The following is a 16,504-nucleotide window of genomic DNA, read 5'->3' as shown; positions in this document are numbered from 1 at the left end:
TTCAGTGCTCTCGCAAGAGGGAGCGAGAGCAGGTCCTTCTACTCCGCCATTTTGAACCAATCTCCTGCTCTCTTCATTTGAGGAAATTTTGAAGTTGAGTAAGTTAATTATGCACATGATAAAATGCTATTATACATGCAAACAAGCAGAGGACATAGGGGACCATCTACTTTTAGGACAACTCATATATTTTTCCAATGAGGAAACTAAGGCCCTGAGGGCTCATAGTCACTTCAAAAGTATACAGTAGGGCTTCCCTGGTAGCACAGTGGTTGAGAGTCTGCCTGCCGATGCAGGGGACATGGGTTCGTGCCCCAGTCTGGGAGGATACCACATGCCGCGGAGTGGCTGGGCCCTTGAGCCATGGCCGCTGAACCTGCGCGTCTGCAGCCTATGCTCCGCCATGGGAGAGGCCACAACAGTGAGAGGCCCGCGTACCACAAAAAGAAAAAAAAAATGTATACAGTAGTGATTAAGAACATAACCTCTGGAATCAGCTACAAGGGTTAAATCCTGCCTTCACTACCTACTAGCTATGTGAGTTTGGGTACATTCCTTAACCTCTCTGGCCTCAATCTTTCCCTCTACAAAATGAGTATGGTTATAATAATATCTACATTGTTGAGCTGTTGTGATTAAACTTAATAAGTGAAGAGTGTAAATGAATGGTTTTGAACAGTAGCTAGCTTATAGTGAATGTTCAATATATGTTAGCTATTGGTTTTTATCTGTCCAACGACATGAGACAATTAGTAGCAGAACTGGAAGAAATATTGAGTTTTCCAAATCCCTGGCAGGTGCTCTCCACTGCGCTAGGCTCTCTATCATGTGCCATCAACACACTGCCTGGCCAATAGTAAGCAGTTAACAGATGTTTACTGGATGAGTGCAGAGGTATCCATAGAGCAGAAACTCACATGCATAGGTATTTCAGTGACAATAATGGTAAGCCAAGTGGATCCTTGCTAAAATAATGATTTAGTTAGGAAAATATTCAGAATACATTTCTAAATATTCTACAGATTTGATACCAATGGTGTTAAATATATGTATACATAAATATGTATAAAATAATGTGGAAATTCTATGCATCAAAATGTTAACACTATGCTATAAAGTTTGGAGTGGTTTTGTTGTTTTCCTTTGGGCTTTTCTTCATTGTCGAGTGTTCTGCAGGGAGCATGAATTTTTTTTTAACTAGAAGACACAAATAAATGATTTTATTTAAAGGTTATGGATCTAAAGATGAATTGAGTTCAAATGGAAGAATTACTGGTGTTATTGTCAGTAATTCTTCGTAATTCCCTAGTTTCATTATGAAGTGTTTATGAATTCAGTGTGAACAACTCAAGGTTATAAAAGTAATTACATTTAGCTTCAATTACAATTAATAGTTGTTCCACTTCTGCTCACATGACACCTGGTGTTTGGGCTTAAATGACCTATAAGCACACAGGTGCTATCTAATTAAGAAAAAAAGGTTTTCCAAAGACTTCAGACAGACCACATCCTGGGATCAGAAATGTCACAATGGATTTGAAGTTACATGTCATATACTCCTAAATGAATGAATAAATAAATGCGCAAATGACCAATAATAGGAGGTAGATACCATGTAGTATGTGACACGATGTTGAAAATCATTGCAAGCAAAACATTTAATCCACTGGGGTTTTGTTTTTCAAAGCTTCCCCCTTCTCTTCTCCTTCTGTCCATTCTAGTGAAGTAAAGTGAGTGACTACAAGAGTGCAACACTGGGTGTGGTGGGCAGCCTCTAAAATGGCCCTCAGGGATTCCACCTCCTCATATTCATGCCATTCTATTATCCCCTCCCCTTGAATGTGGGCAAAAGTGACAGACTGTCACTTGCAAGATGAGGTTACAAAAAGACTAGTTTCCCTCTTGGGCACCCTCTCTCAGTCTCTTGCTTTGAGGGAAGCCAGATGCCATGTTGTGAGCTGTCTATGACTGGTTCTTGCTTATATGGCAAGGAGCTTATGGCTACATGCAACAGTTAGCAAGGACCTGAGGGCTACCAACAACATGTGTGTCAGCATGGGAAAGCAGATCCTCCCCAGTTGAGGCTTCAGAAGATTACAGATCCAACTTACACCTTGATTGCAGACTTGTGAGGGTCCAGAGGCACACAGTTAAGTCACACCCAGATTGCTGACCCATAGAAACCCTAAGATAATAATGTTTGTTGTTTTAAGCAACTAAGCTTAGGGGTAATTTGTTATGTGGCAACAGATAGCTAATGGACCAAGGAACAAAAAGAAAGCTTAAATTAATACCATACAATGTAATAAAAATAATAATAAAAATAAGACCCAGAAAAGCTAGAATAATTTGGGAAAAAAAATAATGTTGTATTAGATCATAATGTAGAATTGGATTATAAAATAAATATACATATATTGATACTGATATAAATAAAGGATTGAAGAAAGGGAGGAAGGAAGGCATATTTCTTACAGAAAAATTCTAATACATACTATCCTCCCCACACTCCAAGGAGGTATAGCTTAATCTCTCACCTACTTGAGTGTGGGCTGGACTTAAAGACTTATTTCCAAAGAATAGAGTACGGAAAGGGAAAATAGTGACTTCACAATGGAGAAACCTGGAAAACTCTACCACACCTAAGTGGTCAAGATGAACATCAGCAGGGGTAAGTCATGTGGATATATATATCCCTTATGATGTAATGAAAGGGGCACTACAACCCTGTGGTATTCTTGCCCAGAACTCATAACCCAGTCTAATCATGAAAAACATAGCAGACAAACCCATAGTGGGGGATATTCTACAAAATATCTGACCAGTGCTGCTCAAGACTATCAAGATCATGAAAAACAAAGAAGGACTATGAAACTGTCACAGACCAGAGGAGACCAGAGAGACATGACAACTAATGCAATGTGTTTCTCTGGATTAGATCCTAGGTCCAAAAAGGAATATTGGTGAAAAAACAAGCCCTGTCCTCTTCTCTCTATATGTTTCTCCTCTTTGTGCCTTTTATAAGGATCTCTGTCATTGGATTTAAGGCCCATTCAGATAATCTAGAACAATCTCATCTTAAAATCCTTAATTTAATTACATCAGCAAAGACTCTTTCTCCAAATAAGGTCACATTCACAGATTCTGGAGGTTGGGATGTGGACATATATTTTGCAGGCCAAGATTCCACCCACTTACAGATGTTAAACATTAGGGGAAGATGGGTGAAGTGTATATGAGAACTTGCTACACACTCTTTGTAAATTTTCTATACACATAAAATTATTCCAAAATAAGAAGCGTACTTAATAAAATAGTTTAGCAAACTTGGCTTATGACATAAATATTCAGAGAATGAAACCATAAAAAGAAGCATCCAGAGACAGATATCCCTATGTAGCCAGCAAAATTGGTGGCAGCTGTTATCTATAAATTTGTGAAGAATAACACGTATATTAATAACAATACTCTTGGATTACTTTTGGTTTTGAAAACATGTCTAAATCACCAGAGACGGAACACCATCCTGATCTTTCAAATACCTTCAACCAGAACTTGGAAGTGAAGAATGTGAAATTGCTTTGTTTGGTTACTTTTCCTCCCCTTTTATTTTTATTTTTTAAATTTTATTTATTATTTTTGGCTGTGTCAGGTCTTCGTTGCTGCGTGTGGGCTTCCTCTAGTTGCGGCGAGCGGGGGCTACTCTTCGTTGCAGTGCGTGGGCTTCTCATTGTGGTGGCTTCTCTTGCTGCAGAGCACAGGCTCTAGGCGCATGGGTTTCAGGAGTTGTGGTTTGTGGGCTCAGTAGTTGTAGCTCATGGGCTCTAGAGCGCAGGCTCAGTAGTTGGGGCGCACGGGATTCGTTGCTCCGCAGCATGTGGGATCTTCCCGGACCAGGGCTTGAACCCGTGTCCCCTGCATTGGCAGGTGGATTCTTAACCACTGTACCACTAGGGAAGACCCCTCCCCTTTTATTTTTTTTGAAGTAAAAAGAAATCATTTTAATATACATATTTTCACTCAGTTAATTCAACATGATTTCTACTAGGTATGCATACCCATTTAGTTTGATTTGCTTCATAGTTATTTATTTTTCAAAATGCAGCAACCCTCCCAATGAGATAGTTCAGTTGAACTCTTTATTCTTAAAGAGTACAAGGTAGCTTGTCCTCAAAGAGTTGTATCAACTTCAACATTTTCAAAGAGCCCTATGAGGCTGCTCAATATGGTGGTTTTTCACTGAAGCTTCTTATTTGGAAGATGGCAAAACAGACTAGGATCTTCCCAAGTCTACTGGTTGCTTGTATTCATATTGAAGCTCAGGTGGGTAAGAGGTAGAGACTGAATAATAAGTAGATCACCTCCAAATGCAGCTGGGTGAGAAAGCTTCATTTTTAGAAAGGAAACCAAATCATGAAAACCTTCGTAATGGTGTGATTTGTTTCAGGGTTCTTTTGATACTTAAGAAGGGAATTAATCCTGGTGCACACTACTCTTCTTTATAGCCTTCTAGAGTTTTCTTCTCCAGCCATCGTTCTTTAGCCAGGTGATTTACTGTACTTGCTGCAGAACTGAAAGCATGAAGACTCTGTCTACTTTCATAATCAGAGGTGGTGATAGCCTTTTCATTTCCTGCCAAATGGATCCGACCACACTTTTAACCCTGGTGGCTGCACGTCTTCTTGGACAATACCAGCTCGATTTATGGCTTGTTCCTTCTGGTATTCCTCCAGCCGCATTAGGGGCCGGAAGTAGATGGGGTAGAAGGCGGCGCCGATCAGGGAGATGAAGCAGCCGAAAATGAGCGCGGTGCGCAGGTTCAGGGTCATGGCTCCAGCCGGTGGCCACCTTGACCAGCCGAGCAGCCCTCACTCTTGGAAACCGGGATCCCGCCAGCGGTATCCGCCCTCCCCTTTTAAATTACAGATTTATTAGAAGGGTCAATCACTGTAAAAATATATATATTATTTGCAAATTCAACAAATCTTTGATTTTGAGTACTTGTCACATCACAGTAAAATTCCAAACTCTAAAAATTTTGCTGTAATTTATTCAGTGCTTTGAACAAATGCAAGATAAATGGTTCCAATGGCTGATCCTTCCTCTGCATTTATCAACAAAGACATTCCTACAGCTCAGACTTGTGATTTAAAAGCTTAAAATGATTATATGAAGTTGCCCTACTTGAACGTGTTTTTTGGTTTTTTGGTCTTCTTTCTGAGACAGTCCTATCTAATGGCCATGGATCTGTTTTCTTTTAATTTCCTTGGGTTATTTTCCTTAATATCGTAAAATGTGATCTATTATCTCAAATGGTTCATGTTGAAAAGTGATTTCAGGCTTATACAGAATTCTCACTCTCGTAGTTAGAACCCTGCACCTTTTAGTGTAAGGGAAAGAGTCTGCAATCAGATGGCAATCTGATACAGACAAAATCTCAGACCTGGGGTACAGGAACGTCAGGTCCCACAGCCCTGGGATCCAGCCTTGACTGCAGGCCAAATTTCTCTGACTTAGGTAGAGTCATCCAGTGCCAGGATGCAGACTAACAGACAAGAGAGAAAACTGATTCTCCATTCCAAGGTTCTCTGTGCTTCTAAACACAGAATGCACAAACCTCCTTAAAAAAGTCACTTAGAAAGCTCATCAGGGAGAGTGTAATCCCTGTCTTGTTCGCTCCGAGAACATGCTACAGTTCTTTTGATACCCCATCATTTCCTGACCACCAGATTCTAAAATCAGAACCTATTCTTGTATTAAATTGGCATGTTTACCAATGTAATGAAAAGAAGGTGAACATATAGGCTACTATGATGTTTAAAAACTATATCTATGACCTTTTCCCCTACTAGCCAGTTTCTAAGGCATAAAACCATCTGCTTTTCTCACCAATCCAGAGATATCTTCTTACTTGTCCTCCTTCACCTACTCCTGTCTCATTTGAACCATTTGAACACTCCCTTTCTCATGTTTATATCCCAGGTGTGAGTTCCAGTCAACCTACCTCAAACCAAATGATCTCTGAAATGTTCACAAGTGTTCAGTTCTAATCACTAGTGCTACCTTCTGGGAGAAGCCCTTACTTCAATTGCAGAAAGTTGACAGTTGTCTGACAGTTGTCTCCTTTCATTTTCTACAATCTGTTTGTTTCTATACCTTCCTAATCTTCCTTTCTTCACAGCAATTGTGTTTTTTTTTTTTTTTTTTTTTTTTTGCTGTACGCGGGCCTCTCACCGCTTGCGGCCCCTCCCGCTGCGGAGCACAGGCTCCGGACGCGCAGGCTCAGCGGCCATGGCTCACGGGCCCAGCCACTCCGCGGCATGTGGGATCCTCCCCGACCGGGGCATGAACCCGTGTCCCCTGCATCGGCAGGCGGACTCTCAACCACTGCGCCACCAGGGAAGCCCCAATTGTGCATTTTAATCACTGAATTTCATGAGATAAAGTTGCCTATGTGGCCATCCCTTTCCCCCAACACCCTTAGGACTGTTCTAGAGGAAGAATTATAATACCCAGACTTTTAAGCCAGGCATTCACAGAGGGTTTGAGCTAAATTATTTTGGTAGAGGCACAATATGGGGCATCTGAGTCTTAGAGTGCAATACCAGGCTCTGTGTGCCTGTCTCTGCTCCCCATAACCTATCCTTTTGAGGATCCTTGGAGAGAGCTATCCCTGGAATATGCATGGAGACTTTCACCCTAGGCTATAAGATTCCTCAGCTTAAATGATAGCCACTACAACCACTACTCTCCTCAGAATCCTACAGGATTGAGGTCCACTGTCTCTTTCTTCTGTTTGTTGACAGGCTTCTTCTCTTTTTATAGCTCTCAGCATCTTCCACCTTCCCACTTGCCTGAACTCATTGTTTCCTCACTACCTCTAAGTATCATTTAAGAATTTGCTACATACTACAAGTTATTTTATCTATTCTCCTACAAATAACACCTGGTATTTCAAATCATAGCTGTGATGCAAGATAAAAATATGAACTTCCTTTTGTTGTGGATATGAATATGAATAAAAATGCTTATAAGTATGGCTCAAGAAAAACCAATTCATGGACAGTTAATACCTTTACTATAATAAAGAACTCATCATAATAACTTACAAGTCATTCAAAAGTGATCTAAGAACAGGGCTTTAGAAACTAATTAAGTTGTGACATCTGGACTATATAGATCAATCAACAAGACTAGAGAGAAATACTGAAAGAGTGAGATTTTCAGTCAGGAGATTAAGGCTCAAATCGTGTCTCTAACGCTTATTAGCCATGTGACCTTGAGGAAATTTCTTAACTTCTGAAGTATATGTACATAATAATTTTTTTAGTAAATGAGTTATGGTCCCATTTTTCCATGCCTGCCTATACTCATTCCCTTTGGCTTCCAACTCCTCCCATTAAAACTAGAGACTATTTCCTCATTCTCTGAGTCAGGGCTGGCCTTGTACTTTGGCCAATAGGATGCAGCAGAAGTAGTGAAGTACCAGTGCCTAGTCTGGGCCTTGAGAGGACCTCATGCGCCACTCACTCTCTTGGAAACCTACAACAACCATGTGAGCGAGCCTGCGCTATCCTGCTGGAGACACAGATATCCTTCCAGTTCCAGGAACACAGAAGCAAAAGCAGTTTTCCCTACTGACTCCACTATAGTAAAGTCCTAGACAAGGGCTCTCACTGGCCTTGATTGGGTCATGTGTCACATCTGAACCAACCACAATAGCCAGGTGAATGGAGCTCTCGGACCCTATGAGTTTCTTTTTTGACTCCGCTGGGTCTTCATTGCTGTGTGCGGGCTTTCTCTAGTTGCGGTGAGCAGAGGCTACTCTTCGTTGCAGTGCACAGGCTTCTCACTGTGGCGGCTTCTCTTGTTGCAGAGCATGGGCTCTAGGCGTGCAGGCTTCAGTAGTTGCAGCACACGGGTTCAGTAGTTGCAGCACACGGGCCCTAGGGTGCGCAGGCTTCAGTAGTTGCCTGGCTCAGTAGTTGTGGCTCACAGGCTCTAGAGTGCAGGCTCAGTAGTTGTGGCACACAGGCATAGTTGCTCCATGGTATGTGGGATTTTCCCGGACCAGGGATCGAACCTGTGTCCCCTGCATTGGCAGGTGGATTCTTAACCACTGCACCACCAGGGAAGCCCCTATTAGTTCTTGTGCTGATCCCTGTGTGAAGAGAGGAAGCAGTCTGCACTAAAGGAGTAGAAAAGGATAGGAAATGTGCTGAGTTGCGAAAATAATAGTGCCAGAAGCCTGAAATAATATGTTATTGCTACCCTCCAATTTATTACATATGCAATTGTCCTTCCTTATTACTGGACTACATCTTTGTACTTGTAGTCCATAGTCCAGTAAGGCAGAAAGAAGATAATCTGCCTTCAGAAACAGAATTTTGGGCTTTTTGCCAACATCTTTCTCTATAACCACTCTTTATAATCCTCTTAACCACTACGATATGGAGCAATTCTGGGAACATAAAGGAAATTAAACAAACATATATGTACTTCTAAGGAAAAGCACTTTATTATACTTAACTTTCTGTTCTGTCACCAACATACAAATATTCTCATTGCATTCTAACAGGGTTTTTGGTGTTCTGGATACTGAGATTATAGAGGCTTAAGATACCATGGCTGAATTTATACCCAGGCTTTAAAGATGATGTCTCTTGTGAACTGAATCACAGGATTGCAGAGACAGAAAACTTAGTGATCACTTAAACCTAAATTGGGTGAAGGGAGACCTTCAAGATGGCAGAGGAGTAAGACGCGGAGATCACCTTCCTCCCCACAAATACATCAGAAATACATCTACATGTGGAACAACTCCTACAGAACACCTACCGAATGCTGGCAGAAGACACCAGACCTCCCAAAAGGCAAGAAACTCCCCACGTACCTGGGTAGGGCAAAAGAAAAAAGAATAAACAGAGACAAAAGAATAGGGATGGGACCTGCATCTCAGGGAGGGAGCTGTGAAGGAGGAAAAGTTTCCACACACTAGGTAGCCCCTTCGCGGGCGGAGACTGCGGGTGGCGGAGGGGGAAGCTTCGGAGGCACGGAGGAGAGCGCAGCAACAGGGGTGCAGAGGGCAAAGCAGAGAGATTCCCGCACAGAGGATTGGTGCCGACCCGCACTCACCAGCCCGAGAGGCTTGTCTGCTAACCCACCAGGACAGGCGGGGCTGGGAGCTGAGGCTTGGGTTTCAGAGGTCAGATCTCAGGGAGAGGACTGGGGTTGGCTGCATGAACACAGCCTGAAGTGGGTTAGTGCACCACGGCTAGCTGGGAGGGAGTCCGGAAAAAACTCTGGACCTGCCTAAGAGGCAAGAGACCACTGTTTCGGGGTGTGCGAGGAGAGGGAATTAAGAGCACCACCTAGACAAGCTCCAGAGACGGCTGCGAGCCGTGGCTATCAGCGCGGACCCCAGAGACAGGCATGAGACGCTAAGGGTGCTGCTGCAGCCACCAAAAAGCCTGTGTGCAAGCACAGGTCACTATCCACACCTACCCTCCTGGGAGACTGTGCAGCCCGCCACTGCCAGGGTCCCATGATCCAGGGACAACTTGCCCGGGAGAACACACGGGGCGCCTCAGGCTGGTGCAACGTCACGCTGGCCTCTGCCGGCCACAGGCTCACCCCGCATTCCGTACCCCCCCTCCCCCCAGCCTGAGTGAGCCAGAGCCCCCTAATCAGCTGCTCCCTTAACCCCGTCCTGTCTGAGCGAAGAAAAGATACCCTCAGGCGACCTACATGGAGAGGTGCATCCAATCCAAAGCTGAACCCCCGGAGCTGTGCAAACAAAGAAGAGAAAGGGAAATTTCTCCCAGCAGCCTTAGGAGCAGCAGATTAAATCTCCACAATCAACCTGATGTACCCTGCATCTGTGGAATACCTGAATAGACAACGAATCATCCCAAAATTGAGGTGGTGGACTTTGGAAGCAACTGTACACTTGGAGTTTGCTATATGCAACTGACTGGTTTCTGGTTTTATGTTTACCTTAGTTTAGTATTTACAGTTTATTATCACTGGTAGACTTGTTTATTGATTTGGTTGCTCTCTTCTTTTTTTTAATATATATTTAGATTTATTTTTCCCCTTTTTCCCTTTTTTGTGAGTGTGTATGTGTATGCTTCTTTGTGTGATTTTGTCTGTATAGCTTTGCTTTTACCATTTGTCCTAGGGTTCTGTTTGTCTGTTTTTTGGGGTGTTTTTTAGTATAGTGTTTAGTGCTTGTTATCACTGGTGGATTTGTTTTTTGCTTTGGTTGCTCTCTTGCTTCTTTCTTTTTTTATTCCTTTCTTTAAATTTTGGATATTTAAAATTTTTTTTATTTTAATAACTTTATTTTTTTTTATTTTCTCACTCCCTCCCGCCCTCCCTCCCTTCCTTCCTTTCTTTCCTTTTTCTCCTTTCTCCTCTGAGGCACGTGGCTGACAGAGTCTTGGTGCTCCGACCAGATGTCAGATCTGTGCCTCTGAGGTGGGAGAGCCAAGTTCAGGACACTGGTCCACCAGAGACCTCCTGGCTCCATGTAATATCAAATGGCGAAAGCTCTCCCAGAGATCTCCATCTCAATGCTAAGACCCAGCTCCACTCAACAACCAGCAAGCTACAGTGCTGGACACCCTATGCCAAACAACTAGCAAGATAGGACACAAACGCACCCATTAGCAGAAAGGCTGCCTAAAATGATAATAAGGTCACAGACACCCCAAAACACACCACCAGAGGTGGTCCTGCCCACCAGAAAGACAAGATCCAGCCTCATCCACCAGAACACAGGCACTAGTCCCCTCCACCAGGAAGCCTACACAACCCACTGAACCAGCCTTAGCCACTGGGGGCAGACACCAAAAATAACAGGAACTAAGAACCTGCAGCCTGCGAAAAGGAGACCACAAACACAGTAAGTTAAGCAAAATGAGAAGACAGTGAAACACACAGAAGATGAAGGAGCAAGGTAAAAACCCACCAGAACAAACAAATGAAGATGAAATAGGCAGTCTACCTGAAAAGGAATTCAGAGTAATGATAGTAAAGATGACCCAAAATATTGGAAATACAATGGAGAAAATACAAGAAACATTTAACAAGGACCTAGAAGAACTAAAGAACAAACAAACAATGATGAACAATGCAATAAATAAAATTTAAAATTCTCTAGAAGGAATCGATAGCAGAATAACTGAGGCAGAAGAATGGATAAGTGACCTAGAAGATACAATAGTGGAAATAACAACCACAGAGCAGGATAAAGAAAAAAGAATGAAAAGAATTGAGGACACTCTCAGAGACTTCTGGGACAACATTAAATGCACCAACATTCGAATTATAGGGATCCCAGAAGAAGAAGAGAAAAAGAAGGGGACTGAGAAAATATTTGAAGAGATTATAGTTGAAAACTTCCCTAATACGGGAAAGGAAATAGTCAATCAAGTCCAGGAAGCACGGAGAGTCCCATACAGGATAAATCCAAGGAGAAACACACCAAGATACATATTAATCAAACTATCAAAAATTAAACACAAAGAAAAAATATTAAAAGAAGCAAGGAAAATACAAGTAACATACAAGGGAACCCCCATAAGGTTAACAGCTGATCTTTCAGCAGAAACTCTGCAAGCCAGAAGGTAGTGGCAAGACATATTTAAAGAGATGAAAGGGAAAAACCTACAACCAAGATTACTCTACCTGGCAAGGATCTCATTCAGATTCGATAGAGAAATTAAAACCTTTACAGACAAGCAAAAGGTAAAAGAATTCAGCATGACCAAACCACCTTACGACAAATGCTGAAGGAACTTCTCTAGGCAGGAAACAAAAGAGAAGCAAAAGACCTACAATAACAAACCCAAAAACAATTAAGAAAATGGTAATAGGAACATACATACCAATAATATCTTAAATGTAAATGGATTAAATGCTCCCACCAAAGGACACAAACTGGCTGAATGGATACAAAAACAAGACCCACATATATGCTGCCTACAACAGACCCACTAGGGACCTAGGGACCTAGGAGACCTAGGGACACATACAGACTGAAAGTGATGGGATGAAAAAAGATATTCCATGCAAATGGAAATCAAAAGAAAGCTGGAATAGCCATTCTCATATCAGACAAAATAAACTTTAAAATAAAAATTATTACAAGAGACAAAGAAGGACACTACATAATGATCAAGGGATCAATCCAAGAAGAAGATATAACAATTGTAAATATATATGCACGCAACATAGGAGCACCTCAATATATACGGCAACTACTAACAGCTATAAAACAGGAAAGCCACAGTAACACAATAATAGTGGGGGACCTTAACACCTCACTTACACCAATGGGCAGATCATCAAAACAGAAAATTAATAAAGAAACACAGCTTTAAATGACACAACAGACCAGATAGAGTTAATTGATATTTATAGGACATTCCATCCGAAAAGGGCAGATTACACTTTCTTCTCAAGTGCGCATGGAACAGTCTCCAGGATAGATCAGATCTTGGGTCACAAATCAAGCCTCAGTAAATTTAAGAAAACTGAAATCATATCAACCATCTTTTCTGACCACAGTGCTATGAGATTAGAAATCAATTACAGGGAAAAAAGGTAAAAAACACAAAAACATGGAGGCTAAACAATACGTTACTAAATAACCAAGAGATCACTGAAGAAATCAAAGAGGAAATCAATAAATACCTCGAGACAAATGACAATGAAAACACCATGATCCAAATCCTATGGGATGCAGCAAAAATACACCAAAGTTAGCAGAAGGAAAGAAACCATAAAGATCAAATCAGAAATAAATGAAAAAGAAAGGAAGGAAACAATAGCAAAGATTAATAAAACTGAAAGCTGTTTTTGGAGAAGACAGACAAAATTGACAAACCATTAGCAAGACTCATCAAGAAAAAAAAGGAGAAGACTCAAATCAATAGAATTAGAGATGAAAAGGAGAAGTAACAACTGACAATGCAGAAATACAAAGGGTCATGTGAGATTACTAAAAGCAACTATATGCCAATAAAATAGACAACATGGAAGAAATGGAAAAATTCTTAGTAAAGCACAACCTTCCAAGATTGAACCAAGAAGAAATAGAAAATATAAACAGACCAATCACAAGCACTGAAATTGAGACTGTGATTAAAAATCTTCCAACAAACAAGAGCCCAGGACCAGATGGCTCCAAAGGTGAATTCTATCAAACATTTAGAGAAGACCTAACACCTATCTTTCTCAAACTCTTCCAAAATATAGCAGAGGGAGGAACACTCCCAAATTCATTCTACGAGGCCACCATCACCCTGATACCAAAACTAGACGAAGATGTCACAAAGAAAGAAAACTACAGGCCAATATCACTAGTGAACACAGATGCAAAACTCCTCAACAAAACACTAGCAAACAGGATCCAACAGCACATTAAAAGGATCATACACCATGATCAAGTGGGGTTTATCCCAGGAAGGCAAGGACTCTTCAATATACTCAAATCAATCAATGTGATAAACCATATTAAAAATTGAAGGAGAGGGCTTCTCTGGTGGCTCAGTGGTTGAGAGTCCGCTTGCCGATGCAGGGGACACGGGTACGTGCCCCGGTCCAGGAAGATCCCACATGCCGTGGAGCGGCTGGGCCGTGAGCCATGGCCGCTGAGCCTGTGCGACGGAGCCTGTGCTCCGCGATGGGAGAGGCCACAACAGTGAGAGGCCCGCGTATCACAAAAAAAAGAAAAAAAAGTTGAAGGAGAAAAAACATATCATCATCACAATAGATGCAGAAAAAGCTTTCGACAAAATGCAACACCCATTTATGATAAAAACCCTCCATAAAGTTGGCATAGAGGGAACTTACCTCAACATAATAAAGGCCATATATGACAAACCCACAGCCAACATCGTTCTCAATGGTGAAAAACTGAAACCGTTTCCTGTAAGATCAGGAAGAAGACAAGGTTTTCCACTCTCACCACTATAATTCAACATAATTTTGGAAGTTTTACCCACAGCAATCAGAGAAGAAAAAGAAATAAAAGGAATCCAAGTCAGAAAAGAAGAAGTAAAACTGTCACTGTTTGCAGATTACATGATACTATACATAGAGAATACTAAAGATGCTACCAGAAAACTAATCAATGAATTTGGTTAAGTAGCAGGGTACAAAATTAATGCACAGAATTCTCTTGCAGAGATTGGTTCAACATGGCGGAGTAGAAGGACATGCTCTCACTCCCTCTTTAGAGAACACCGGAATCACAAGTAAGTGCTGAACAATCATCGACAGAAAGATACTGGAACTCACCAAAAAAGACACCTCACATGCAAAGACAAAGGAGAAGCCACAATGAGACGGTAGGAGGGGCACTATCACAATAAAATCAAATCCCATAACTCCTGGGTGGGTGACTCACAAACTGGAGAACACTTATGCCACAGAAGTCCACCCACTGGAGTGAAGGTTCTGAGCCACATGTCAGGCTTCCCAACCTGGGGGTTTGGCAATGGGAGGAGGAATTCCTAGAGGCTCAGACTTTGAAGGCTAGCGGGATTTCATTGCAGGACTTTGGCAGGACTGGGGGAAACAGAGACTCCACTCTTGGAAGGCCCACACAAAGTAGTGTGCGCATCGGGACCCAGGGGAAGGAGCAGTGACCACATAGGAGACTGAACCAGACCTACCTGCTAGTGTTGGAGGGTCTCCTGCAGAGGCGAGGGGCAGCTGTGGCTCACCAAGGAACAAGGACACAGGCAGCAGAAGTTCTGGGAAGTATTCCTTGGCATGAGCCCTCCCAAAGTCTGCCATTAGACCAAGCAAAGAGCCCAGATAGTCTCCAGTGTAGGGTCGCCACAGGCCAAACAACCTACAGGGAGGGAACCCAGCCCCACCCATCAGCAGACAAGTGGATTAAAGTATTACTGAGCTCTGCCCACCAGAGCAACAGCCAGCTCTACCCACCACCAGTCCCGCCCATCAGGAAGCCTGCACAAGATTCTTAGATAGCCTCATCCACCAGAGGGCAGACAGCAGAAGCAAGATGAACTATGATCCTGCAGCCTGTGGAACAAAAACCACATTCACAGAAAGATAGACAAGATAAAAAGGCAGAGAGCTTTGTACCAGATGAAGGAACAAGATAAAACCCCAGAAAAACAACTAAATGGAATGGAGATATGAAATCTTCCAGAAAAAGAATTCAGAATAATGATATGAAGATGATCCAGGACCCCAGGAAAAGAATGGTGGCAAAGATCAAGAAGATGCAAGAAATGTTTAACAAAGATCTAGAAGAATTAAAGAACAAACAAACAGGGATGAACAATACAATACCTGAAATGAAAAATACACTGGAAGGAATCAATAGCAGAATAACTGAGGCAGAAGAATGGATAAGTGACCTGGAAGACAGAATGGTGGAATTCACTGCTGTGGAACAGAATAAAGAAAAACGAATCAAAAGAAATGAAGACAGCCTAAGAGATCTCTGAGACAACATTAAACACAACAACATTCACATTATAGGGGTCCCAGAAGGAGAAGAGACAGAGAAAGGACCAGAGAAATATTTGAAGAGATTATGGTTGAAAACTTCCCTAACATGGGAAAGGAAAGAGTCACCAAAGTTCAGGTAGCGCAGAGAGTCCCAGACAGGATAAATCCAAGAAGAAACATGCCGAGAAACATAGTAATCAAATTGGCAAAAACTAAAGACAAGAAAAATTATTGAAAGCAACAAGGGAAAAACGACAAATAACATACAAGGGAACTCCCATAAGGTTAACAGCTGATTTCTCAGCAGAAACTCTACAAGCCAGAAGGGAGTGGCGTGACATACTTAAAGTGATGAAAGGGAAGAACCTACAACCAATATTACTCTACCCGGCAAGGATCTCATTCAGATTTGACGGAGTAATCAAAAGCGTTACAGACAAGAAAAAGCTAAGACAATTCAGCACCACCAAATCAGTTCTACAACAAATGGTAAAGGAATGTCCCTAAGTGGGAAACACAAGAGAGGAAAAGGACCAAAAAACAAACCCAAAACAATTAAGAAAATGGTAATAGGAACATAGATAGCGAAAATTACCTTAAACGTGAATGGATTAAATGATCCAACCAAAAGACACAGGCTTGCTGAATGGATACAAAAAAAAGACCCATATATATGCTGTCTACAAGAGACCTACTTCAAACCTGGGGACACATACAGACTGAAAGTGAGGGGATAGAAAAAGATATTCCATGCAAATGGAAATTAAAAGAGAGTTGGAGTTGCAATACTCACATCAGAAAAAATATGCTTTAAAATAAAGACTGTTACAAGAGACAAGGAAGTACACTACGTAATAATCAAGCGATCATTCCAAGAATTAGACATAACAATTATAAATACATATACACCCAATATAGGAGCACCTCCATATAACAGGCAACTGCTAACAGCTCCAAAGGAGGAAATCGACAGTAACACAGAAATAGTGGGGGACTTTAACACCTCACT

General features: G+C 41.8%; 1 protein-coding gene and 1 long non-coding RNA gene across 2 annotated transcripts in view; both read right to left on the bottom strand.

Moving 5' to 3' along the window:
- LOC137220771 (uncharacterized) overlaps nucleotides 1-16,504 on the bottom strand; it is a 256,549-nt gene that overhangs the window by 215,981 nt on the left and 24,064 nt on the right. The window lies entirely within an intron of this gene.
- LOC137220768 (small integral membrane protein 20-like) lies at nucleotides 4,369-4,897 on the bottom strand. Its single transcript, XM_067730092.1, has one exon. It carries the CDS (start codon nucleotides 4,827-4,829, stop codon nucleotides 4,626-4,628), a length of 204 nt encoding a protein of 67 aa, XP_067586193.1. The 5' UTR covers nucleotides 4,830-4,897; the 3' UTR covers nucleotides 4,369-4,625.

This window comes from Pseudorca crassidens, chromosome 3, assembly GCF_039906515.1.
Source record: "Pseudorca crassidens isolate mPseCra1 chromosome 3, mPseCra1.hap1, whole genome shotgun sequence".
NCBI lineage: Eukaryota > Metazoa > Chordata > Mammalia > Artiodactyla > Delphinidae > Pseudorca > Pseudorca crassidens.
Note: the sequence above shows the minus strand (reverse complement) of the source record. Positions and strands in the feature narration are given on the sequence as shown.

What these genes read in the sequence shown, in the direction of transcription:
- LOC137220768 (XM_067730092.1), bottom strand. Translation starts at nt 4,829, where the DNA reads ATGACCCTGAACCTGCGCACCGCGCTCATTTTCGGCTGCTTCATCTCC.